The 26,088-nt window shown below is 43.7% G+C and overlaps 2 protein-coding genes across 2 annotated transcripts; one reads left to right on the top strand and one right to left on the bottom strand.

The window, feature by feature from the left end:
- Positions 1-8,976: 8,976 nt before the first annotated feature.
- On the bottom strand, positions 8,977-26,062 carry LOC135898868 (succinate dehydrogenase [ubiquinone] iron-sulfur subunit, mitochondrial-like). The gene is made up of 8 exons (XM_065428043.2): positions 25,905-26,062; positions 25,167-25,241; positions 24,609-24,667; positions 23,482-23,625; positions 22,845-22,923; positions 21,422-21,538; positions 19,036-19,260; positions 8,977-9,219 (listed from the first exon to the last, which is right to left on the bottom strand). Exons 1-8 carry the CDS (start codon positions 25,968-25,970, stop codon positions 9,127-9,129), a joined length of 858 nt encoding a protein of 285 aa, XP_065284115.2. The 5' UTR covers positions 25,971-26,062; the 3' UTR covers positions 8,977-9,126.
- Positions 15,698-19,077, top strand: LOC139057244 (uncharacterized). Its single transcript, XM_070535107.1, has 2 exons — positions 15,698-16,785; positions 18,959-19,077. Exons 1-2 carry the CDS (start codon positions 15,722-15,724, stop codon positions 18,978-18,980), a joined length of 1,086 nt encoding a protein of 361 aa, XP_070391208.1. The 5' UTR covers positions 15,698-15,721; the 3' UTR covers positions 18,981-19,077.
- Positions 26,063-26,088: the final 26 nt, after the last annotated feature.

Here is a 26,088-nt window from a genome sequence, read left to right as displayed (position 1 = left end):
AACAGCCTCGGCAAAATAAAAGGGCCCACTGCGAATAGGGAGCGAGCACGATCGCAAGATTAGACCGCTAGATGACGACTAGATGTAACACATAAGTTAGGCATGTGAGGTTTATAATGCGTGAATAGACGTAACATGCGCGTTTGGTTGCATCATTTTCGCACCCTATAGTGTCCATGCGCCATCTGCAGCACCTACGAGACATTTCACATATCCCACTGCGGCTGCGTCCCTGAGCATACCCAACTTTCAGTCGATAGTCCAACGTTTCCTGCACTGCACTATACGTTGTACCTGACACGCTGTTATCGCCACCTGACAAGCACCCCGTGGGAAATAGGTACTGTTAGGAATGGCCGTACGGGGTGACAACGTGCCAGCTTTCAGCCCGCTGCACGTGTTCCAATCCAACCAGACGGGGCGCACTTCAGAGAATTGCGAATAACCGGCAGCCACGTGGCGCGGGGTCAGCTCAGGAATGTGGTATTCGGCCGCGCCACCCGGGACAAGGCAGAGTTCTACGAAGCCCTCTGACGTCGGCTCCGGACCTTTACACCAGTGTGTGTGTGCAACACGAGTATGTGAGCCTGCCTCCTCCAAAAGGGCGGGTCATCTTCGGTGACGTCGAACGATGCCTGGACGAACGTTTCCGTTCGCTTGGAATCAAGGAGGGATTGTCGGCTGCTAGTGCGTGCTCGTTGTCATGCTAAAATGTACTAGTGAGCTGTGTGCTCGTAAGCTGTTTGCTGTATGTTGGTCTTGCGGGCTCCATATGGGAGTCACGCTAGACTGTCGATGTATGTCTTGTTCAAAATGTTAATATGTAAATAAATCCTGCTCTCCTAAGTCCTGCCGAAGAGTCAAGCACCTTCCTACAGCTGCGACTGCCAAATCTTACAGTACTAAGGAATGCTCACTGTGTATGCTGGTATAGTGTGCACACAAATCGTGGTGGTGAAGCTTCGTCGACTCATAGGCAGTTTTAGGAGCTGTCTGCTGTTACTTGACTCACGGATTGACGGAGCCTCGAAAGCAAAAATAATTGGGTTTGAAATCGAAGAAAGAAGTTACCCTAGGAAAGCAAAGCACCCATCTCCATGTACAATTAACCTTAAGCAGCTGACCTGCGTCGTTTATCGTGCAACTATCAGCTGAAGCCAAGCGTTTTCCAATGTCCCCCAAGTTGACCCCTACCGAAATTGCGCCATTCATCAATGGCGCCTGTTGGTGCCCAGTTCCAAGACCTGATGTTTCAAGGTCAGCATCGTAACTTCATTCAGCGACATGATTTTGACCCAACCTCGTGCAAGTCACCCTCCGATAAGCTAAGCAGGTGCTCTACTATGATGTATACTCCGCCTGCACTGACATCGATTTCTTTGCCTTTGGCCTGTCGACACATGAGCTCGCAGTCTGAAACCACGAGAGATAACACCGATTCGTACTCACGTAGTTCTTGCTATTAATTGTTGGTGCCGAACCGAACTCGGCCTAAAGATAACAAATTCTCTGTCTGATAAATATTTGAGAGAGAGAGAGATGCAAATGAAAAAGAAGGCAGGGAGGTTAACCTGAGTTAAAGCCTCCAGTTTTCCACACTGCACTAGGGGAAGGGAAAGTAAAGACGGAAAGAAGAGCGGGGACAAAAAGAAAGGCGTGAAAAAAAGAAAAGAAAACAAGAGGGACGGAATCATTATAGTCTTTCCAATTGGCCACTGCCGCGTAAAAAAGTAAACAAAGCCTTGACCGACTTTCGGTGCGACTGCAGTTCATGTTGGCATTCCATATACATATTTTATATTATTTATAAAGCCCCCACAGAAGACACGTATTCGGACGGCCCCCGTCCTGGGCGGAGCAACTCGATCAATGACTGTACGGGAAAGGGAGCTTATACAGTAACTCTACGATCAGGAACAAGTGAGCGCAACCTGTGAGAGCGAGTTGACATCGACAGCGCCACGCGTCTGTTGGGTACCCGACCGTGGTCTAATTAATTTTTTCACTTCATTAGCCTAAGGACCCCGTAAGTGGTATTGCATAAGAGGATAGGATAGTAAAAATAAATATTTTAAACAAGTGTTCATAATGAAATATACACATATATGAGTGACAACGGCTTGCCAAAGGCATCTGCGTGGGCTTGCGATGACAGAGATGACGTGTCGAAGGCCGTTCCAGTTTCTTGCTACTCGAAAGAAGCGTGAACCATAAGACGAGGTGGCCCGTGCACGTGGTGAAACTTGGAAACAGAACGTGCCATATGTAAAAGAACAATTAACAGATCAGCAGTGACTCGGTAAATGCAATTTCCGCTTTCAATGACAAAATGCTGATATCGGAAGAATGAATAAGTTGTCTCAAAAAGAAAAAAAAAAGTGTTTTCTTCTTCATCAGTAAATTACCCTTCCACAATATAAAAAACACCACTCTTACCATGATAAGATGCTCGCTAAGCCAGAAAGAGCGCAATAACAAAAGGCGGGTGCCGACGCCTCCTTAAGTTTTCCGCGCCAGTTCGCTGTGACGTCACGGATTTTGACAGCGTCTTCTCGAGCCTAGTTTTTAGCGGTAAAGATAGATTTCAGTGTGTTTTAAACAAGTCAACGATTGAACATGGCGAGCTTCAGGGACTTTTGATGGGCCAACGCGGCTTAAATACGAAAAGAAATACTTTGAAATCCGTGACGTCAAAGTGACGGACCGGCGTTGGGGAATCAGCGCAAATTTAAAAACTGCAACTTTGACCTCCATTTCCTCTTCTAATAATCAACCTATTGTTTCCAAATTAACTGCAACAGTTTTCAGAGAACGCTTTATCCGTCCAAACTGATTTAGTGTTTTGCTTTTAGTGTTCCCTCAATATAGGAAACCGATTGTGCACAGTGAATTCACGATTCTGATGACGGCAAGAGAAGCGAAAATGCTTCCAGCGACGTGAGGCACGTTCTTGCATGCGACTGGACGGCTGCTTTCATGAGGCTGTCCGTTTTCGTCCTTTCGCAGCGTCCTATAAGCAGCCAGTGCTAGCAGGCGCATTTTCAGGGAATGTAGTGTCCGTTTCACTCCACGCGACGACCACGGAATACTTCGGCGAGTCCGTTACACTCAACGGCGTTCGTATACGGTAACGTGAAACCAGAATGGAGAGGAGATCTACTAGTGGCACGCGCTCGCTTTCAGAGGCGCTGACGTCAACGTCGAATAAGGTTCCGTCCAACTTGCGCGCACATGTCTGCACCGCATGCCTCAGTATGGCGGCGATGCCTCCGCGTAAGAGAGTGAAAATAATGGGTCCCGACGAAGTCGAGGCATCAGCGTACCAATGCTGAGAAGTTCGAGACGTGCCGTGCTGCTGCGAGGGGACAGACAAGAGCGTATCGAAAACGTCGCACAGAAATCGCGGATCCTTGATGCTTGGCTGAGGTGTGCGTTGAGCGACAGATCGTAGTCGTTTGGGTGCGGTTGCCGAGCTACTAGCACGTACTAGTACGTGAGGTTAGAAATAGGAGTGGCGTAGGCATCATTTAAAATTATGCACTTTAGGTGCGGCACTGAAAAATGAGTTTCATGGCACAGAATTCGAGTGGCGATTGCCATCGCTTTCATTCTTTATTTAGTATTACACTTTTTTGGGCGGTTTGGCTACCATCAGTTTTAAAGTATGCATCACCAACTAGCCCAGCACCAAGTTTTATTGAATTTTAAAGTTTGGCTACGTGCTCTAGCGAAAATGTATACAATCATATCTTTAGTTCGCCTATATATACACAAGGATAGACTCAGCTTTTCAGTCACACCATAGTAGTGTGAATTTGTCTTAAAATATTGCTTTCAGGTGCCTAATCACATGTCAGCAATAGCAGCGGTTGTAGAAGTGCACAAAGTTATTTCCACTTCTCGGACGTAGTAGCCTTAATTCAACAAAATACTGATTTGAATACTTTATTCTAAATCGAGGTTACGCAGTACTGAATAAGGTGATAAGCCAAAAATCAAGTGATTTATTTTCAACATTGCCCTTCCAGCTTTCTTTTTACTATTTATTATGGCCACCTACACATTTGAGCACCTACCTGCATTAAACCACAATACATGTGGCTGGTGCTGCCTGTCTTCTTAACCCTCTGCAATTTACCAGTAACTATGATGTCCTCATGTGTATGAGATGGAGGTCTTACATTACTATGCACAAACTCATTGCTCAAAAGCTTTCACTGTGACCATATGGCAGTCATCTCTGGTCCGCATGTTAAGCTACAAACTGTAGCTCAGCAGTACTACCTGGGCACCAATGGCAAACAACATGTCTTTCAACATGTGGCAAACTGGTAACTCGCATTGGATTCCACAGACTTTCAACAACTTTCACTGAAGACAAATTGGCATTTTTTATATTCATTTGGGTTGTGGCCTCAATAGAAATGTCTGCTACAAGGAAGAGAATTTTGTACTTGACATGTGCAAAAAAGCAGATTGCCTTCAAGACAAGCTTGATAGGCTACATTTGTCTCACAAAGATGGGTGCTGCACTCCTCTGAACATGTTGTCTTTATTTTGTTACCTTTTGACCAAATGACCATCAGTGTTACATCAGTGTTACATGGCAGCAGCGGGGGCAGCCTGACAACCTTCTGAAGCTACTTTGTATATTTACAGCTTGGACCACTGTTTCAACAGCTGCTTACGGCTCACCGTGATATCAGCAACTGCAAGGCTCACCTGTAGCGACATGTGACTGCCTGTGATGTCACGCCCACCAGGTGGAAGAACAAGCTACATAAAGGCCTGCATCTCCGATCCGCAACCAGTTGGCAGCAGCGGGGGCAGCCCGACAACCTTCTGAAGCTACTTTGCATATTTGCAGGTTAGAATTATTTTTCCACAATTAGTACAGAAAACACTCTGATTTCTGCCTTAGCTGCTGCCGATACCAGTGCTTGTGCGTTCTCTTGTATTGTGCATGTTATGGCTGATTCTGCCAAATTTCGTGAGGAGCTCAGGAAGGAAATGTCAGATTTCAAATCTAAATTAGAACGCGAAGTAAGAAAAGAACTTGGAGAGCTGAAGACAAGTCTTGAGTTCTGTCATGCCGAATTCGAAAAGGTCAAGCATGAAAAAAGATGAAGTCGCGAAAGAAAACAAGGAGCTCAAGGCAATTAACACAAAACTTGCAAGCGATTGCTCAACGCTATCAAAGCAAGTCACTCAACTCGAGAACCGTGTTACTGTATCTGAGCAGTACTCAAGAAACCGCAATCTCGAGATAAGAGGTGTACCCTTGATTGAAAGTGAAAGCCTTCCTAAGGTTTTGCACAAAATTGGTGTGATCTTGAGTGAACCTATCATGGAAACAGACATTGAAGTGTGCCATCGTGTGCCTACAAGAAATGCTGATGCCACCCCAAACATAATTGTGCAGCTTAAGAGCCGTACCAAACGCAATTCAATCCTACAAAAAAGCAAAAGTCACGCCTGTCAACTCAGGAACTGGGTTTTTTCCCCCTGGTTCACCACTGCATGTTAACGAGCACCTTTGTCCAACGCTGAAGCATCTTCTCGGCATGGCGCTTGCGCAAAAGAGAGTGAAATACTGGCAATTTGTTTGGTCAAGCAGCGGCAAGATTTTGGCCAGGAAAGACGAAACGTCACCAATTGTGCACATTCGCAGTGAACGTGATCTAGAAAGGATTAACTAGTTTGCGTTGACTGCGCATATTTTTTTCTGTTATTCAGTGCTTTTGCAATGGCTGTGTCCCCAGAATACGTTAATAATGCATTTCACCTTTCTAAAAACCCTGTTATGTGTTTTCACCTGAATGTGCAGTCCTCGAGAAACAAGGAGGATGAACTGTCAGTTTTCTTAGATGAATTTGTTTTCAATTTCGACGTGATAATATTTACAGAGACATGCTGTTCTGCAAATACTGAAATCTTGAACCACGGAGGTTATCAAAGCTTCTTTCTTAATAGACAACATAAGCAAGGTGGCAATTTAGAAGTTCTCATGAAACGGTAGCTAGAATGCAAAATAGATACGTACCGAGTTTTCCATTATAACCGAGGACATAGAACGTTTGACAATATTGTCGCGCGAATATATTTTCACTGTCATATATCGGCCACTGAAAGCACAAATCCAGCATTTCATTGAATACCTTGAAAAGCTTCTAAACTATGTTAATTCGAAAAACGCGAAACAAATTCTTAGCAAAGACCTAAATATTGATATCTTAAAATCTTGCCGCATTAAAGAAACACAATTTTCAGCAGTAGAGTCATCTGGTCACGCTATCATAACAGATACGGCCATGCGCGTTACGTCCCACACAGAGACACTCATCGACCTCTTTATTACAAATTTACATACCAAAACTTTGACAACTGGTGTCTTGAGTTGCGATATCAGAAACCACTTACTGATTTATTTGTTTATCAGGGCTGAAGATAAGCTTACATATACACAAATGAACGATGTAAAGATGGTACAAAATATCGTTCCTACAACTTTAAACGCCTTCTACGCGTGCCTTGAAAGAGAAACTTGGACTGACGTTTACCATTCTTTAACGGTTGATGCCGCATACGAGGCTTTCATTTCTGCTTTCAAACGTATCTATTTTGAACGTTTTAAGGAAAAAATATTTCAAAAATGCAACAAAAACCGGAAACCGTGGATCAACTGCAAGTGCCTGCGCAGAATAAGAAGGAAAGCACGATTGTTCCAAAAATTTCTTAAGACCGGGTCACCAGAGGATCTCGATATTTATAAAAGATATTGTAATAAACTTAACACCTTTCTAAAAAATGAAAAGCGCTCTTTTCTGCAGGATCAGTTTAGTAAAGAGCAATGTAGGGACTGTACGCAGATGTGGAATAAGCTCAACAGTCTGCTAAATCATACACCAGTCTTCGCAACAGTTGCAGAGCTAAACTATCATGGACGTCGTAGTGAGGGATTCGAGCTTGCTGAACAAATTAATACATTTCTCAGAGATGTTGCATCAGGTCCGCAAAGGTCAAGTAGGTCTAAACATGCCATAAATAGCAGCCCTTCTAGCATGTATCTTGAACCAACTAATGAGGCCGAAATATGTGCCATATCTAACTCCTTTAAAAAAAGCAAAGCATGTGATATTGATGGCATAGAGATAGCTCCATTTAAACATGTGGTTGAAATAATAGCCCCAATATTGGCTTATGTATATAACTTATCAATATCTTCAGGTTGCTTTCCAAAACTGATGCAAGTAGCTAAAGTCGGTATGCTTCTTAAAAGTGGTGACAGAAACGACATAGCTAACTATAGGCCAATTTCGCTTCTACCCATTTTTTCCAAGGGCTTGCAGAAGATAAATTATAAACGACTAATGAAGATCTGCGTAAAATTTAACTTGATTACTTCATCGCAGTATGGCTTCCTACCTAACAGGCCCACAGAAACAGCTCTTCTAAAGCAAAAAGAATTAATTCTTGAATCTATTGAAAACAAAGAATTGTGCATCGGTGTGTTTATAGACTACTCGAAGGCGTTCGATCGGATCAACCATGAAATACATTTGGAAAAACTGGAATTATATGGTATTCATGGAATCACAGCGCCCCTCCTAAAATCTTACCTACAATATCGATGCCAATGCGTGGCAATAGGAAACCACGTGTCTACTTACCAGAATATCACCTCAGGAGTCTCTCAGCGAAGTATCCTGGGCCCATTCTTGTTTTTGCTATATGTTAGTGATATAACAACTATTAGCAACGACCCAAGTTATATTTTGTATGCAGATGACACAAGCCTCTTATTTAATAGCAGCAACATGCAGCACCTGACCTTGGTTATTAACGAATCTATGGAAAAGCTTAGTACATGGAGCGCTGCAAATTGCCTGTTAATAAATTCTAAAAAAAAAAAAGCTGTGTTGTTCCATGCGCATTAAAGTTCGCTTATTGTAAAACCAGTGATAAAGTTCGACAACTGCAACATTGAAATAGTTGATACTGTAAAAACGCTAGGAATACTTTTCAATAAAAACATGAGATGGGATCCTCACGTTAGCTCAGTTATGTCTCGCCTAAATAGGTGTGTTGGTGTTCTAGCAAAATTTCACTCATACCTTCTCGCATCCATCAAATTGTTCATTTATAACACACTCTTTTTATCACATCTTACCAATTGTTTCCTGGTTTCGGAAACACCACATCATCTAACACTAGCAAACTGCATGTGCTACAAAAGAAGGCCTTATGTCATATCGCCAGAGCTGATTACAATGCACACACTGCTGAACTGTTTCGTCAGCTTAAAATTGTTCCCGTGCCCAAACTTTACGAGTATTTTCTATGCATAAGATACAAAAAATCTGTATATAGCTGCGAGCATGCATTTCTTAGCATATCATCGCTGAAAACGAACACCATTGTATACTTATTCCATAGTAAAGAATATTGGCACGTGCCATTTTGTCGTACTGGGCATGGGCGGCAAATGTTATGTCATGCACTTGCAGTTTTGTTGAACAGACTAATTTTCCGAGACATTCATGTGGAAATGTGCAGCATATGTAACATACGAGAGTTTTTCATTCCACGATGTCAGTACTATTTTTCCACTGCTGTTAGTATTTTTATGTATTTATAATTACTGTAAAGCTGTTCGTATTTATTACATTGTATAGCACTAGAGGTTGACCTGTTATGATAAACAGTTAAAATGCCTTGTTAATGTATATTGCAGCCCTTTTTGCATGACTTGTATATTGGGGGCTTGGGCGCTTCTCAAGTGAATTGATTTTCAGTTTTTGCCCGAGCATTCCCGCATTCTGCTGATGCAAATAAATTTCAACTTCAATGCATAATGAAGATAAACTGCCTGACCTTGTCTTGAAAGACATTGGATTGACTGAATGCTTTTATCACCTCGTCAATCTGGTACATAATGTTCCACATTTCCACAGCAGGTCACAGACTACAGCACACTTTCACACTTTCAAATGCACTTTATTTTCACCTGCGAGGCTGCTTTTCCTGATTGCATACCATTATGCTACATTGCAGGCTTCAGTGCATTTTCAAGATTCTTGCAGGGCCGGGTCAGAAGTCCTTAATAGACGCAACTGTCAGCAGTGCTCATGCAGTGCCTGTAAGATCTGCTGTTGGCTTCTGTGCCAATCCACCAACTAACTTCTTGAGTTCACCAATGGCTTTGCCAGGGTTCAGTCCCTGGAAAAAGAAAAAAGAAAACAAGAGTAAATTTACTACAGGTCAACTAGGTCTGGTTTCGGATATGAACTAGCTGCATGTGCTTCAAAGCATTTTTTTCAAATGGCCTAGCCCTTTGAATGTTTAGCTTTTATCTAAATGTGCAAAACACATCGAGAATATGCATAATCAATGAAGAAAAATTATCTTTTGGGAACTTTTTCAGCAACAGGGGGGAAACCCCAAGCAGAAAACTGGAAGTGGGTGCCCCTAAGCCACCTATGACTTCCTTTGAAATTAGTACAAACAGCTCACATCATATGCGAAGCATAGGCATACATTTAATTTGCTTTAGATCACGTGTGTGTACCAATGCAGATCGCAGATCAGTGCCTCTCCTCTGGCAGTGCTTTCAAAAGAATGCAAGGTGCGTGCCAAACTACATCCTGTATTCCTGCTCTAAACCCACAAGTGATGCTTGCTGCCTGTAATTCAGTGCTGGCCTGAGACATTTAGCCAAAAATTTTGACCTCGATACTGAAACTCGGAAAAAAAAAATTCTTGTATGTTGCCTGTAGGCAACATTTGTAAATATAGGGTTATTATCCATTCAAAGCAGCTGCATAAAATTATGTTGCTGCTCTCCGTTACACAGAAAATGTGGTAAAAATGCAAGGTAATGGATTTGGTATGCAGATGTCTTTTAAGAAGCAGCAAAACTATTAAGAAAGAAAGAAAGAAAGAAAGAAAATGGAAGATTAAAAATATTACTGCTATGAATGACAGTGCACCTGAATAGGTGAGGTGAGCTAGCAGTATAAGGTTTCTTGCTGTTTATTAGTTACCAAGTGGAATTAATATATTTTCATACCTGCCAACCTCTGACCATTAAAATTCCTGAATATATTGTGGACATGATATTGAAACGAAGAAGGGGAGGGTGAGAGCACACTATTTTAAAGTTTTCCCCAAGCACATGCCATTTATGGGATACATGTGCACTTTATTAATGACGATTTACCTTTAAAGGGGCCCTGAACCACCCCTCAAGCTGGTGAAATCACACAGTATGTGGGTAGCAAACGCTGCTGTGAACATCTCAGCCAAGTTTTGCTGTTGTACACGGTGTGTGGAGCTTGCAAGCGGATCACGAAGTCACCTTTTTCTCAAACGCTGTCTTTTCAACAGAAGGCCCTGTCCTCACTCTCTTCTAGATGCACTATTTCGTCATCGGATGCACTGTTTCATCATTCCCTTAGATGACTACTAGTGGCCAATAACTGACATCAAGCTGCAGTCGGCTACATGGCGTAGGTACTGCGGCCGCCACGGGTGCCGCCGTGAGTCCACTGGCTAAGCACACTGTGGCTCACTGAGGACAACTGCGTTTGGCTTATGTTTAGCACATCGTAGACACCAAAGGTGGAAGTCTCTTGATTAACATCCAAAACAAAATTTCAACTGCCCGCCACAGTGACATTTAGAAGGCGGAGCATTATGGGAATGCCCCACTGTGCTGTAGACTTCGCAGTGCAAGGCATTGAAAAAGGAACAGGAGCACAGTGGAGGCCGTGTTTGATTACCAATAAATCCGCTTCTGCTGAACGCATTGAAGTACTTTTTGTGGCAAATGATTTATGAAAGCACTTATTTTCAATTCAAATGCCTTAGTCTACTTCAATAAGTAGTAGTTCAGGGCCCCTTTAAGCATTTAAATGCAGCACACAAACAGCAGCAAACTTAGAACATCAAAGACTGAAAAGCAACACATTGTTTTTACATAATACTAGCAACTTTTCCTGGGACATTACAGTTGCCCGTTTTGCCTGCTTCAGGAACTCAAAGCAAAAACCCCTCTGGCAACCTTTTCCCATTAGAAGACTTCCAAAGGAAGGTTCGGAGACTGACCCACTAGACTTTTTCCCTACCAAGATTTATTTTTTGTAAAGGTTGATGCAACATCCATAAAATTACAAAACAAGCTCAAATTCATAAAGATTACAAAAAGTAGGGAGAGTTGGCAGATATGTCATTTGATCCACTAGCTCATGTTAACATTGTTTACCTGAGGTGAAGTTTTTCAGCTTCAAGCCCACAATAAGTTAACATAGCAACAATCCTGGATAGTACACCGTATTTGCCAAACGATAACACGCCCCCAATTTTCGCAGGTTTAAACTAAGGAATGAAAAATGCGCCTGAATATAACATGCGCCCAAGTTATAAAAGAAAAATACAGCATGCCCCACATGTTTGCGAACAGAAAAAAAATGAGACGTGAGGAATTTACCTTCATAGAAGAGATTTCTTTCCTCTTGTTAATGGGCTTTCATAAGAAAAGTGACATGCCGTTGTTGCCAATTGCACTTACAGACACAAAGCACACAGGGGCGGTATTCTCATACGATCACTTTTAGAGATACTAATACTATCAGTTTTGCGAGATTATACGTGTCTGCATCAGAATTGGCCAATAGTGTTCCTGGCCCAGTACTAGAAACATTGGTGACCCTATACGCCAATGCATCTGGTGCTAAGTCGCACAAAATTTAACCAAAGTGATAGTATTGCCAAAAGTGATTTACCGAGAATACAGCTCCAGATCATAGTTGAGTGCCAAATGAACCATGATCACAGACACCATCACAAAATGTGCTTCGTTGCCACATTGTGATGGTGATGATGCTATGTCTGATGAATGGTAGGCTGTTGCCAATGCCTCAAATGTGGTGTTCGTTCCGTATTCAATTCTAACACACAGGCGATTTTTGGACCCATTTTCATGGAAAAAGGCGTTCATTAGAGTTGGATAAATATAGTATGCATGCATTGGGTACTATTACACGTTTTAAGCAGATTCTGTAGCAGAAAACAAGTCAACTGGCAGACGCTATCACATGCATTGTAGCCGGTGCCATCCACAAACATCACCACATCTACACACTCCGCTATGGACTCAAGAAGTTCCCAGGGTGCAGATTCTGCAATAAAGCTGGATTTGCATGAAACATGGACATGCAGTAATGAATATGGAATTGCCATCTACTTTAGCATGTGCAACCAACACAGTACTACAGTACACTCTTCTAAAAGCTGTTTGCCTGCAATGAGCAAACATACAGCATTTTGGGGAAACACACAGGCCATAAATTTCTGGTGTGAGTGGTACACAGCTAAATAAAACTAAGAGATAAGGTATGGATGGATATAAACAACTTTATTGTAAATCCGGCAAAGTTTAACATCCCGGGCTAAGGTCTCCCATGAGGGGACTTCGAGGACTTGCCTCATCGCCACCTCTCAGGCCCGCTGGACTACCCACTCTTGTGTCTTGAAGTTGGAGCTGCCCAGAGTAGTGGCCCACTTCGACGCAAGAGCCTTCAGAGCTACTGCCATTTTAGGTGATATAACAGGACACTGCCACAAATGTGCGAGAGCATGTATTAAACGCAAGTTTCTTTCGTGCAACCACATATTGCACTGATACTCAGCCTTCCTTGCCTTTTGGAGCACTTGCCATATAAATGGGGGGAAAATACATGCATTAAATGCTGATTTCAAAGTGCAGAACTGATTATTCCTAGAACTTTATCTAATGAGGCTGTTTTTTGGAGCTGTAATAGCCATAAACCACACTAAATCTGGCTTGCGAGTTCCATATTGCACTTCGATGACATTTTCATTTGTAACGGCCTCTTGAAGCACTGGAAGCTCTTACATAAGAGCATCCACAAATGGGGTTGTTGGTGACAATTTGTGGCTTAGTGCACCTCATCTTCATTTTCGACTTCGTGAACTACAGTCGAACACGGCTATATCGAACTTGCAAAAAAAAAGCCTATCAGTTCGATATAGGGTATAATTTGATATAAGCCTGTTAAAGAATTGGACATCATAAAAGCACATACCATTTATAAAACCACTTTATTGATGAAACTAGCTTAGTTTCGCACGAAATAGTCCTGTATTTTCTTCTGCTTCGGCAATTTTGCTGCATGCAACGCACGCACTTCTCTACATTGCCTAAAGAGTCAAAGCGGCTGAGGCTGCAACCTTCCACATTTGCACAGAAGCAGTGGAATAGTGCGAGTGCACCAATAACCTCGGAGAATGTGGGCAAAGGACCATCGTTGCTTTCCTCATTGTGCCCACTTGCACTTGTACTCGGTACGATGTCGGCAATTTAGTCTTCGTTTTCAGGCTCTCCCGTGGTCGCGACATCATCAACTGCACTCACAAACTCATCGACCGTTGACTCAACAGCTGCCGGAAATTCTGACAGCTCGCTCCAAACTTCGGCAACACCAGCAATGGCTTCATCACACTCGTCAGAATTTACAGTCACCACCAGGCACGCAGTAGCCGGCATGTCTGAAGCAATTTCGGATGAACCACTTGTACAAGGCCGTGCGTACGTGTCAGGCGCCACAAGCAACGGATCGCGAGTTTGTTCGCTTTAGCCCTAATCTCCCCTTATTCAAGATTGTGCTGAGAAGGCTCCTCGGAATCTTGCATGCTGTGGGGTCATCCGACTTCTCACCGTGTTCGACCCGATTTCAAACTTCACAGCGAAAATCAAATTCTGGCACTTCATCACGGCAACACTGCGGGAGAAGGCCCACAAGGCGCAAAAACAATGAACCAGAAAAGCAGCGAGTCAACTCGCAGTTGTGCGATCTTGCACAATGAGGGCACAAGAGTCTCTGATTGGCTGTCTGAGCAAGCGCTGCGGGCAGGCCAGGATCATTTTTTGCAAGGGGGTGTTGACGGCTCGCCCGATGCAGTGCGGTCACGGTAGGGAGAGCGGTTGGATGGAGCTATGCCGCCAGGTTTCCCCGCTACCCCAAGGGAAAGCCAACTTCTGAGGGCACTTTTGCACCACTTGGCGTTCTATGTATCGGGAGTCGATTCTGTTTTTGTTCGATGTAAGCGTAATTTTTGCTATATGTACTCACTGTAACTATACTGAGTTCAGAAATTGTTCGATAAACAGAATAATTCGATGTAAACGGGTTCAATATAGACGGGTTCGACTGTATGCTGCGATCAGTGACTACCGTATTTATTCGAATCTAGGCTGATAGTTTTTTCCAGATGATCATATACAAAACTCTAGGGTCGGCTTGGATTCGAGGATTTTAGAGAATGGGCCAGTTTGTAACTGAAAATGATAATTATGGTCCATAGCTAGCGCCATCTAGAAAAGTCAGCATCACAGCCGCTACTAGCCGGGCTAGTAGCCAACTGAAGTATACGAGCGTTGTCGTTACTTTGACCTGTGTTGTATCCATGGTCATATCGGAGCTGGTTCTATGGTATCAGCGTGTGGCATGGCATTATTGTAATGGCACACTATAGTGCCGCTTTCAAATGAAAAGTTGTGCTAGCCGCAGAGGCATAGTAAGCCAAGCGGGACTTCAGCATTGATGAGAAAAATGTCCGTCATAGGAAGGGGCAATGGGAGACTCTTCAGCATGTGCCACAACAATGAGATGACAGCGATAAGGAAGCGCGCAATAACAGAAAGAGTTCTTCACCGAGATTGCAGCGCGTTTCGACATGTATGATGCCACACTGTCTGTGCATGCATGGGCGCGCGTCCGCATGCGTACGTGTGGTCTGGGCTATAGGGACGAGGCTAACGGCGGTGGCAACGCAGAGTGAGCTCGGCATGTTCATATTTAATAAATGCTGTTATTTTGTGAACACTGTCCTCACTTTTTTGGTTGGCCTACATTCGAGGTAAATTCTTTAAACATTTTTCTGGCTTTGGACATTGGGGGCCCGGCTTAGATTTGAGTAAATACAGTATGTCCGACATGATCAGCGGTTATGATGTCTCGATGCCATCATCGCAGAACATATATTCATGATAGGTTACATGGGCTCCTATTTGTGCGATAACATCCTCAAGCTCCTGCCCCTCTTTGGCAGGCTCGTAGCCGTTGTCAATGTCTTGCACATCCTGGCCTACTGCCATTAGAAATGTACTGCACGCTTTTAAGGGGGGACGCGGCACTTGAAAGACGAAAATCGGCCCGAAAATCGCATTTTCAATCTCTTCATTTTCGCGTTCCCGAGACCTTTCTGCACCGACCTGCAACTTTTGGTTTCAATATTACGCTTATTTTATGAGTTATAAGAGATCAAAATTGCGAATCCGCGCACGCGGACCTTTAAATTGAAGTCTAAACTCGCCTATTTCAAGCATCCGTAGCCCGCGAACTACGCGCTCCACCGCCGCCATTTTGGTCTTGTTTGAAAGCTCCTGTTTCTAGCGTTTCATTTTTTTTCTGTAAGCAACCCTGCTCATCACGCGAGAGCGAAAAAACCAACGACAAAATAATGCGCAGCGTGTGCGTCTATTGGTTGGTTGGCGCACGTGACCAAAATGGCAGTCTGTGATTGGCTAGGGAAGCTTGTGTTGCCAACGCTGCCTCTAGTTTTACATACATGCCGCCATTTTGAAAAGTCTTTTCGCTTGCGAACGTGTGTTGTGCCTAACGTGATCGTGCGGTTGACTATGCCAGGCGGTGCGAAGAAGTACCGATCTCTGCATGCTTTCGGCCGTACACGAAAGAAAGGCAGGGGCAGAAAGCGTGTTGGAGCTGATACTGCGCCGCAGGAGCATGTGAGGAACAATCGGGCCCTGACATCGCCTGATAACGCCGTCGTGACCGAGGACGCTTCCCCCCAAAACGTGCACTGTGTGGACTCCGGCCGTGTAAGCGTCGATGTTATCGGTGACAGCGGTGTTCGTGGGATTGCTTCCCCTGACAGCGTGGACTCTGGCCGCGTTATGATAACCAGCGATGCTATCGGCAACTGCGCGGTGCGCGAGGACGCTTGCCGTGACAACGAGCGCGATGTCGACTCCAGCCGCGTGAGAGTAGACTCCGATGTTATCGGTGTCGGAGAAGTGCGCGAAGCGCGTGCTCGTGAAAAGGCCGCACTTGAGGGGCTTTCGTCGGTACCGGCAACAGCACGGAAGGTTGAGCCTTTCGCAGAGGCGAGCGGTGCAGCGACGGCGTCAGCGTCAGATCAGCCTACCGCTCCTTACATTATAGTGAACTTGAACTCCCTCAACTTGCTCCTTCAAGTTCTACGATGTGAAACGTGCAACGAACCAGCGCAAGTAGTGAGGGGTGATCGCGACTACGGCCTCGCAGTGAAGCTGACTGTTGTGTGCAATAATTGTGGAGACGTCGCGGCCGGATGGAGCTCGCCCCGAGTTGATGGCAAGAAGACGTGCAACCCATTCGACATCAACCTCTTGGCTACGCGGGCGATGATGTCTACTGGAAATGGCCAGACAGCCATGAATGATGTATTTGCGGCAATGGGATTGTCGCACCGTGGGATTCATCACCGGACTTATCAGCACCACTTGAAGAAAACGTTGAAACCTGCGGCCACGCAAGCGGCCGAGGTCGCTATGAGCCAGTGTGCACAGAAAGTGGCCACACTGTATGAGGACCTATGTTTTGGTCATAGAGGCAACATAGCAGTGTGCTATGACGGCACTTGGATGACTCGCGGTCACTCCTCTCACATAGGCGTCGGTGCTGTCGTAGAACTCTTCACGGGGTACGTACTAGACTATGTTGTGCTATCAAACTTTTGTTTAGGGTGCGAACTTGGACCGAAGCCTGATTCTGACGGCTATGCAAAATGGAAAGATGCACACCAGTGCCAAAAAAATACTGACAGCAAAGCTGGTCATATGGAAGTTGAAGCTGGCCTCACACTGTTTCGAAGATCTTTAGAACGCCATGGATTGAGATACACGACCATCTTGTGTGATGGTGACAGCCGCACATTCACTGCTATCCAAGAAGAAAAAGTTTATGGATTTGTTGATGTCCAAAAGGAGGACTGTGTCAATCACGTCCAAAAGCGCATGGGGACGGCACTGCGTAATTTAGTGCAGAAACAGAAAGGTGAGGGGAAGAAATGCCTTGGCGGGAGAGGCCGGCTGACAAATGAGCTCATCACCAGGCTCAGCATGTATTATGGCTGGGCTCTAAAATCTAATGACGGTGATGTGGACGCCATGCAGAAGGCTGTGATGGCGACGTACAGGCATGTCACGTCGACTGACGAACGTTCGGATCACAGCCTGTGTCCAAACGGCGAAAATTCATGGTGTCGTCACAATGCTGCAAAAGCAAAAGGAGAGCCTGAACCCAGGCACCACTATAACTTGCCAGAACATGTGGCAGAAGCAATGCTGCCTGTATATACGCGGCTATCCGAAAAATCTCTGCTCCAGAGATGCCAGCGAGGCAAGACTCAGAATTCAAATGAGAGCCTTCACTCAGTGATTTGGAGTTTAGTCTCAAAAGAACAGCATGCTTCTCTCTTTGCCGTGCAAGCTGCTGTAGCGGAAGCTGTCCTACGCTTCAACACTGGGAACCTGCTTGCATCCACTGCAATCCTACAGCAGCTGCATATGAATATTCCTGGCACTGCATCTCAGCGAGCTAAGGAGAAAGACTGCCATCGAAGTGCCAACTCGAGCAAGAAGCGAGAAGCCTCTCTGAGTGCAAGGAAGCTGGCTAAGAAGCGACATAAAGATGGGATGCATCCAGATTATGCCCCTGGTGCATTTCCATGAGATTTTATTGGCATGTTGTCAATAAAAATGTTGCAGAATGTTTTTCCTTGATTTCTCAAAACAACAATTCTGACAGACTTCTGATTTTGGAGGTGAAATAGCTTCTGTCCTATTTCAGCTATCGGAATAATTTTTTTTTTGCCAGAAAGAGAAATGTATGCAGTATGCAATATGCCCCTTTTCAAAGCAGTACTCTTCTCAAAAAGTTTTTGAAATGGGTCACATGTTTGACATGTCAAGATGGCATTTTTTCCTCGCAACTTTGATGAGCTCTAACTCTTGCTCAGATTAGCCTAGAACATTGATTAATACCTTACGACACTCCCTGAACATTCTAGATAGTCTTCATACTCAAATTACTGTGTTAGGGTTTTCTGTTAGATGCTAATTTTCCTCCAAACAAAGGACCCAGCTTATACAATGCTTTTGGAGTATATCGGAAACTACTTATCCTATGGCAAAATTAATTACATTTTTAGAATCTGCACATTAAAATACACAAAGTGTGAAAATTTCATTCAGATCTGTCCACAAATAAAAAAGCAGTCTTTCAAGTGTAGCCTCCCCCCTTAACATGTGATAACCCAAAGATGACACCGGTGCAAAGTGAGTGTCATGTTTCGCTCTGGTGACGTCATCTTCCAGTGTTGCTCACCAGCTCGCTTTTGTTTCGGTTCCTCGTCGCCATCTTAAAACGCTAACCAATAGGAAAGCAATGCACCTCAAAGGCTACTCAGGCCTCACCAGCTTGATGTGCACTACTACCTCGTGCCACAACTCTCATCGAGTGGGTACATAGAAAGTTCCTGCTAAAATACCCCACTTGAAGCAGCTGCTGACTGAGGCCGAAAACGTTGGCTTGTCGAAGTCGCATAAACAACAACATGTATCTCGGACCTTGCAAACTCCACGCTTGCTGGCACTTCGTGCTGCAATGATTCGTGCAACGTTTCACATTACAAAGATGCGAACTACAATCGAGTCTGTCAATTTTTTTAGTGACTTCGGATCGTACGTTTTTCCTGTTAGTATGTTTTTTCTTGCATTGTTGCCAAAAACGTATGAATGAGGTTCTACTGAATTTAACTTAAGTAAACCAATTACTACTACTGTCTAATACCAGTATAACGCTTGTTCACGCAGGGAAATGTACAGGCACCTCTAGGAACTCTTCAGCATGAACAAAAGTTCTTGAAAAGAAGAGGAACAGAACAACCCACCTTAGGGCAAGTCCGTGTGCAGTTCATGATGGTGTGGCACCGGTACATAGTGAAGGGGTCCTCCAAGCGCTTCAGCCTCTCAACAGTGTTCTCATCGCGTGAGTCGATGACCCAGCGGTAGACCTGCATGAGCGCAGCTGGTCCCAAGTAGCGGTTGCTGTTCCACCAATAGCTGGGGCATGACGTGGAGCAGCAGGCACAGAGGATGCACTCGTAGAGACCATCCTGCAGAAGGGACCAGACAGGTTGCCACCACTTTCTCCCACAGAGCAAAAAATATATGCAAGAGGAGACATTGCTGCCAGTACAAGTGAGTAAAGAAAGAAAGAGTAGTGGTTGCCCGAGTTTGGAAACAGTCCTTATTTCTTTCACTGCACTAACCATGGCTATAGGCAGTGTCAAAAACAGACCACTTGTCACTGCTGGTCTGTGCTAGTGACTGCTGGCATGCATCACCATTTTTAGTAAGGTGATGTCAACAGCTGTAGTGCAGTTCACTCCTGACAAAGAAAGCTAGACATTATTTTTACTGAACACGGGTTATTCTCTCTTTTCAACACGCAAATTTCATTTCAATATTTTTTCTTTCTAATTTTGTGCAGCAATAAAGACAGCTTTTGCTATACATGCTAGCTTCTATGAAATACTACCACTTTTTAGATGACAAGTGGTGACTAATGCCAGATGCCAAAGACATACCGTAAAAACCGGAATATAGGTCGAACTTTTTTTCAAAAAACCATCGTGAAAAGTCGACCCTCGACTTATATACCGGACATTGGCGGAAAAACTACGGAAGTCTTGCAACAATGGGCGGGGAAAGTAAACAGCCGCCTTCGCCATCGCCATCATCAGCAGCGCGGCGTTGGTTCTTTATTCTATGGCGTGGCGACATTGTGGCACCAGCATTTTGCGCTTCTACTGTCGCAAAGTTATATTAATTAAAGGCTGCATTTTCATTTTGTTTCAAAATGAGCGGAAGCCGACGTCAATTCACCGTCACCTTCAAGAAAAAGGCGATTGAGTACGCGGAAGCCCACGGCAACCTGGCGGCACAGCGCGAACTTGGAGTATCCGAAAATAGCATTCGGTAGTGGCGGAGGCAAAAGCAACGTATTACAACTTGCAGCAACCAAAAGCAAACGTCATTTCGTGGCCGGATCGCAGCGGACTGTGGAACTGGAAGGCAAGGTTGCGGAGTCCGTCCGAGAGCTGCGTGTAAGATCGCTGCCTGTTGTCGAATGCGTTCGTTTGAAAGCGGTAGAGATTGCACGCGCCTATGGACTGAACAGCGAGAAGCAATCGTCATCCGACTCTGTTCAAACGTGTTGCTCTGATTCGGAGTAGCGCTTGCGGACTTCGTGCCCTTCTGTGTACTGTACACCCGACGAATTTTTAACAGTATCGCGCGACCGTCGACCCGCGTGTTTGTCAGCACCTTTTATCATCACGGCACGGAGCAGCTTAATAGCGAAAGTAAGGGCATGTGTACACATGCGCGTATCTCGTTTGTTTCACTGCTCAGCGCTGTTAATACGGTGTTGACAAGCACACGGGTCGATGGTCACGCGATACCGCTAAAAACTTGGCCAGGTGCACATGCGAGCAGCATTTAAATAAATACTGTCACCATTGTGCAACCCGCTGAGTCGCATTTGTTTATAGGTAAGGGTGTCATGTCTTTCGGTACTTTTGCCACTGAAAAAGATTTTTTTCATTTTTAGAATTCGTTAGTTAGGAGATCGACCTATATTCCGGTCCGACCTATAGTCCGGTTTTTACGGTAGCTTCCAGGACTGCATTGCTATCCATATGGTCGGCAACAACGCGTCAGAATCTGAATGAATACCTATCTATAAAAAGCTCTGAATACAGTTTTAGGTTTGGCTGGAGGCGTGTGAACATGCCTGGGCAAATTTGTTGTTGGTGTGCTGCCACACAAAGAAAAGTGCAAGAATTGCTATTACTTTTGCATATCTTTTTGTATTGTTTCTTTTGTATGTCTCTTCTACATTTTCTGTAGGCTTGTTTTGACATGCATGAAATAACCTTCAGTTTTCAGCCAATGCTCATGTTTTGACCTTTGTGTCCTTAATCCCTTCCTTTGCAGCTTCTCCCCCTGCTATCAGGAACTACAGCACTTGAGTACTTTGTTATGGGGCTATAAAGTTGTGCAGTGTATAATAAAAGCACAGTGGTTGAACATTGCTTCCTCACCTGTTTCCTACCATAAGCACACAGCTCAAATCTATCCCTGTATATAAAATGAATCCATCTGATGATATATACAAAAGGTATGCACTACATAAGGATGCCAGAAGCCGCATGGCACAATTTCGACATCACCTCTAGCAATGAGAAGGTAGAGAGTGGAAGAAAACCTCACCAGTTTCTTGCGGTCTTCAATGCTCTGGAGATTCTGGTGTTCACCAATCTTGACGGCAGTCTTTTTCTGCAGCCAGGGCTGCACCGACTTGTACTGCTCATAGAACAGAGCCATATCCTGCAGTGTGCACAGAAATTAATCAGTCACAATTCACTGCAAGGCCTGGGCAAACACTGCATTTTGAATGATTGGTTAGTGGCTAGCTCTCTTTCTTGCACAGTGAGAGAAAAACTACACAGACATCCTTACATCACTATAACTCACGGCAGAGAGCTGGGCTAGTTGGAATTTTGTCATTTTATGTGTTTCCAGCACTAAAGGAAAACAGGAAATACCAAGTGAAGAAAAGACAACAGGACAGGGAGGTCGCTGGCTTCAAGTTATTTTACTGCCTGAAAATTACGCTTATAGGTCATGGGGCAACAGACGGAAGAGGATGAACCCTTGCACATGCATGAAGCCACCCATCATACATGTGTGGCATACAAGCTTCGACACAGATAATCAAACTCATTCATTGTCAATCTGACAGACACAGTGCTAACACATTTGTCAGACTCTTTTTTGGTGCTACAGGATTCAAGAATAAGTATAAGTTTTTCGTTGTTGCACCCTCTTAGCATATTCCCTGTCCTGTTGTCCTTTCTACTCTTAGTATGTATCTTTTGTTTTCCCTTACATGCTGAAAATTATGTGTCACTAGAATTAGGCAAACTGTTCTTGAACTGGCATGGCCAGCAAAACATTGGCTTTTTCTTTACGCATCAAATGGTACACTCCATCGTTTCCATTGCTGATGCTGGTGAATTGAACCTTCTCATAATTGTAAGGCTAGCTTTTCTGCAAAGCAGTTTGCTCAGCTAATGGCTGTGTAGCCATTTTTGCAAACCATGTGTGCAAGCCCAGTTTGCTTGTATCATGACATGGAAAATGCAGACACGGTTCTTGTGATAAAACTATGAACAAAAGAGAAGGCCCAGCATGCGCACAAGCCCTTAGTCTTCATTTGGACTATGATCGGTGCTTCCATTGCGGAATTATGAAAACGGTCTATTCAAGAAAGCCCTCATTAACAAATTATTGCAACCCTACTACGATGATGAAATGTGTTTTGTTAAGATAACACCCACTCTCCTCTGTAATGCCTCGACCCTGAGAGAAAATAAAATGAAAAAAATATAAGCCATTCATAATAACATGGTAAAACATTGGATCTCCAAACATGATCCATATTTCTAAATGTGCTGCTTCCCGAAGCCAGGTACTAAATGGACGATCAAAATACATGGAAACTGCACTGAAGTGTTACTAAAGTGCCATTTAACAGGCATTCCACAAAATTACATCTTTTGAATATAAGCGCAAATACAACCTTCAAATACTTTTGTTACAGCCCAAGCTTGTGATGTCTGCATGTACTCACTGGAACAAGGTCCTTGACCACATACATGTGAGGGAGTGGGTAGATCTTTGTAGACTTTGCAGTGTTTTCATCAATTTTGCTGCGTTAAAAAAAAGCAACAAACACATTTTACAATATACACTTACAATCTATTCTGCAATGGGTGGTAAACATGCTGAATTAGTACATGTAAACAGAAACTGCACTTGGCTACAAACAGCTTGCACATGATGTCATGGACATTGCCCTGAATTACTGTAGCACACAGTCTAAATTTACAGACAACATAAAGGAGTCAAAATGGAACATGGCTAGTTAACATGGCTGACGAACCAGCTTTCTTAAAATAGGTTTTGACTGGCTAGAGCATCATTCACAGCTTCTAAAGTTCTGCCAGGCGTGCAAAGGCAAGGTAAAAATACAACCAAGCCATTGCCAGAGGCCCTCAAATGCAGTGGACATGATCACATCAGTGCAAGCCATCTAATGCACACACATACAGTCCTAGACAATTCCTAGATAGTACAGACATTACAATTTATTTTATTTATTTTTTTAAATAAGCGCACATGCCCAATCTATTTCACCACAACACTCCTCTAAAAAAAACCGGAGGATGCTTCTTAGCAAGTGAACCTATTAGCCTAGAGCACTATACCAAATGCACGCCAGGGTATTGGTGCCGTTGATGTTCATTGCACAGGAGCCACAGATGCCTTCCCTGCAAGACCTCCGGAAGGTAAGCGTCGGGTCAATCTCATTCTTGATCTTGATTAAGGCATCCAGAACCATGGGGCCACATCTGGGAGTAGAGCCAAAATGACAGTGCGTGACAATTTACTGATTTGTAATAGATAAAAGCATTGATGGTGAAATGTGCCCAAGTTTTTTTATGTGTAAATTATGCTTTCACGATTGATAACAAGATGATGTACAGAGTGAGTAAAAAAAAAAATTAATGCTGATTCACAAAAATCTGTTATTTGCAGATATTTACCAAAAGCTACCGTATCCGCATGATTTTATCGTGCCACTGATTGTAACATGCAGTTATATTACCGCCCAAATATTTTAACAAGAAAGAATAACTTGGTGTTGATCCCACTGTGTACATCAAGTAACGAAACCTTTGTCAACGCATACTGTCTTGAAACTGTATTATGGAACATACAAAGGCACACAGACACGCACAGCTGAATCTTAGCAGCTTAGCGGCGATCGGAGTCCAACGACACCTCCTTTTTGTTGTGTGCCAATCACAGAAAGTCATCTTCAGCTAATGCTACACTTCTGGCGTCTCGCGCAACCATTGTCTGTGAGAGGGCATCCACGCACCATGGAACCACTTTGCAATGTCTCCGAGGGTTGCTTTCTTCAGATGAGCCGTTCAATGGCAGTGTGGACAGCTACCTTGCCTTGAGCTTCTTTTTAAAATAAGAATCAGTTTTTTTTTTTTGAGCAGAACTGGTTACGACTGCAACACGCATGCAAATTTTAACACACCCTCTACTAAAAAAAAAAGGGTGCCCATTAGAATCGTGCGAATACAGTATAACATGTTCAGTTACATTTGAACAGAAAAAAAAAAAAAAAGCGAAGGCGTGTACTAAAGCTAACCAATATGCAGCAAAGATTCTATTAGAGAAGGTCACATGCTGAATCAGCTCTTTTCGATTTCTGAATTTCAAACTTTTAAGCTCCTTCCCCTCCCCCATCTCACTAGGCAAACAACCTCTCTTCAAAACTAGCCACCCTAATAAAAGTGCAAGTCAACTATTGGCGTACTTGTTGAGATCGACTTCAAATGTCTGGAGATGTGGCTTGTCCCCCTTCTTCTCAGGATCCTGTAATAGATATTTTCACTATTAGCCATTAGGTTATAATTTTAAAAAAATCCTCTGGGGCGTTACATGTCAAGGTCACACATAAAACCCTAAAGACATTTTTTTTACTCCACCATTATGGGGCATGCCGTAGTGCGGGACTCCGGATTAATTTTTACCACCCGAGTTTCCTTAACATGCGCCTAGACCTCAGTGCACAAGCACTTATCATAACAAAGCAAAAGCACTATCCACTCACTGACCCCCCCCCCCCCCAATTTTTTGTTTGTTGTTTTACTTTTATTGTAGTACAACAGAAGGTTTTTCAAGCTGGCACATACTCATATTCAGTTTTTTTTTTTTTCAAATCTTAGAAGCAACTAAAAATAAATTTTCATTCAATTAGCACTCTAGTGAAATACATATATGAAGAAGTTTTAAACTGCGACGGTAGTTCTCTTTCCAAACAAGACACGAAGCAATTCTTAAACAATTACAACGAGAGAAATAATTGGCTCACCCATCTGTAGATTTCGAACTTCTTAACACCTTTCGCTCCAGCAGGGGCTGTAGCTGCAGCAGCCGCGTGTCTCAGCTGTATAAAAAAAAAGAATTATATATATATATATATATATATATATATATATATATATATATATATATATATATATATATATATATATATAGAGAGAGAGAGAGAGAGAGAGAGAGAGAGAGAGAGAGAGAGACTGCCTTCGCATTTCAGACAAGGCGTTTCACTGAGACAGTCACGAGGTGATGCAGAAAAGCCGTCTAAGCAAAATAGGCCAAGCCCCTAGTGAAACTGCAGCCTATGTGAAGCAGGACGCATGCTTCCTGCACGAGACACGCGGAAGAATACTAACAAAGAACAACTAGATTAGCTACAATGTTGAGCATGACAGCAGCAAGTCATTTAGCATGCTGTTACATTATGCATTTAGATCAAACTAATAACCTTCACACAGAAGCCTGCTCATGGGCGAAAGTCGAGACGTCACTAAAGTTTCCAAATAGCCACTAACGCAAACTTTAGAAACGCTACATCAAGTCTCACTGCATATCTTGCTTTCGCATTTCAAATAGGAGCCTGTGCACCGTGAATATCGAAAGTAGATAATTTCGTGACCTCGAATGCTAAACCGGATGGCCGCGGAGTGGCGGCGATGAGCACGCTTTGCCACTTCAAGGAAACTGTTAAATGACATAGGCGCTGAAATGATAAAATATTACAACTTACAGAAGCTAATCTAGCTGTGTGCGATGTTAGAAGGGCTGACTTCTTTAGATACACAGATGCAGCCATGGTTCCACGAAAACGAATGGCCTCGGACTTGTCTGAACCGGCGAAAGGCTTCGCATGGCTTCGCTTCTATCGACTACATGAGGGCTTCAGGCTAGCCAAAAACATTATAGTTGCCAGT

The sequence above is a fragment of the Dermacentor albipictus genome, chromosome 3 (genome assembly GCF_038994185.2).
Source record: "Dermacentor albipictus isolate Rhodes 1998 colony chromosome 3, USDA_Dalb.pri_finalv2, whole genome shotgun sequence".
Classification (NCBI taxonomy): domain Eukaryota; kingdom Metazoa; phylum Arthropoda; class Arachnida; order Ixodida; family Ixodidae; genus Dermacentor; species Dermacentor albipictus.
The sequence above is the reverse complement of the archived record's forward strand: the minus strand, read 5'-3'. Positions and strand labels throughout refer to the sequence as shown.